The 684-nt window shown below is 57.2% G+C and overlaps 1 protein-coding gene across 2 annotated transcripts in view; it reads left to right on the forward strand.

The window, feature by feature from the left end:
* Positions 1-684, forward strand: part of PNPLA7 (patatin-like phospholipase domain containing 7) — an 88,235-nt gene continuing 87,551 nt past the window's right edge. For both annotated transcript variants that reach the window (XM_011957225.1, XM_011957226.1), the window contains exon 1: positions 1-362. In XM_011957225.1, the coding sequence (XP_011812615.1) occupies positions 333-362 (30 nt within the window). In that variant the 5' untranslated portion in view covers positions 1-332. The remainder of the gene's footprint in view (positions 363-684) is intronic.

The following is a 684-nucleotide window of genomic DNA, read 5'->3' on the forward strand; positions in this document are numbered from 1 at the left end:
CCGCGCTGGGCCTGGCTCCTCTTGACCTGCTTGGAGCCGCCCCATCTGGCTGCTGTTCTGGGTTCCAGGACAGCCACGTGAGGGCTGTTTACAGAGGGAAGGAAGTGGCTCCTAACAGACGACAGACGATTCTCAAAAGACACCTGCTCTTCCTGTAGAACAGACTTTTTCAGCGGGATTTACCTTTCAGTGAAACATGATTTGACTTGAAAAGGAACCCAGGGAGAAGTCTGAGACCACAGCTGTCCGGTGTGAGAGTGAGCGGGTAGAGGTGTGCCCTTGTTTGCCTCAGGCTGTCTGATTTTCTCAGGCTGTTTTTTCTGTTTCTGTCCATGGAGGAAGAGAAAGATGACAGCCCAGAGGTATGTAACTCAGGGGGCCAGATCCCTGGATTTCCCAGTTGGGGGGCATTTCTGGACCCGGAGAAGGGTCCTCTTGGCGACTGCTCTGCCGCGCTCTTTGGCCCGGTGGCTTCTTGGTGCCTGAGGACTGTGGGAGTGGTGGTTCTGGCCCCTCTCTGCCGCCTGTCACAGCTACCAGCGCGTGTTAGACTTGTGAGTTCACAGCGAGGACAGCCAGCGGGGGCCCATGGGCATTTTTTCACAGGGGGGACAGCCAGCGGGGGCCTGTGGGCATTTTTTCACAGGGGGGACAGCCAGCGGGGGCCTGTGGGCATTTTTTCAC

The sequence above is a fragment of the Colobus angolensis genome, unplaced genomic scaffold (assembly GCF_000951035.1).
Source record: "Colobus angolensis palliatus isolate OR3802 unplaced genomic scaffold, Cang.pa_1.0 Scaffold44, whole genome shotgun sequence".
Classification (NCBI taxonomy): Eukaryota; Metazoa; Chordata; class Mammalia; order Primates; family Cercopithecidae; genus Colobus; species Colobus angolensis.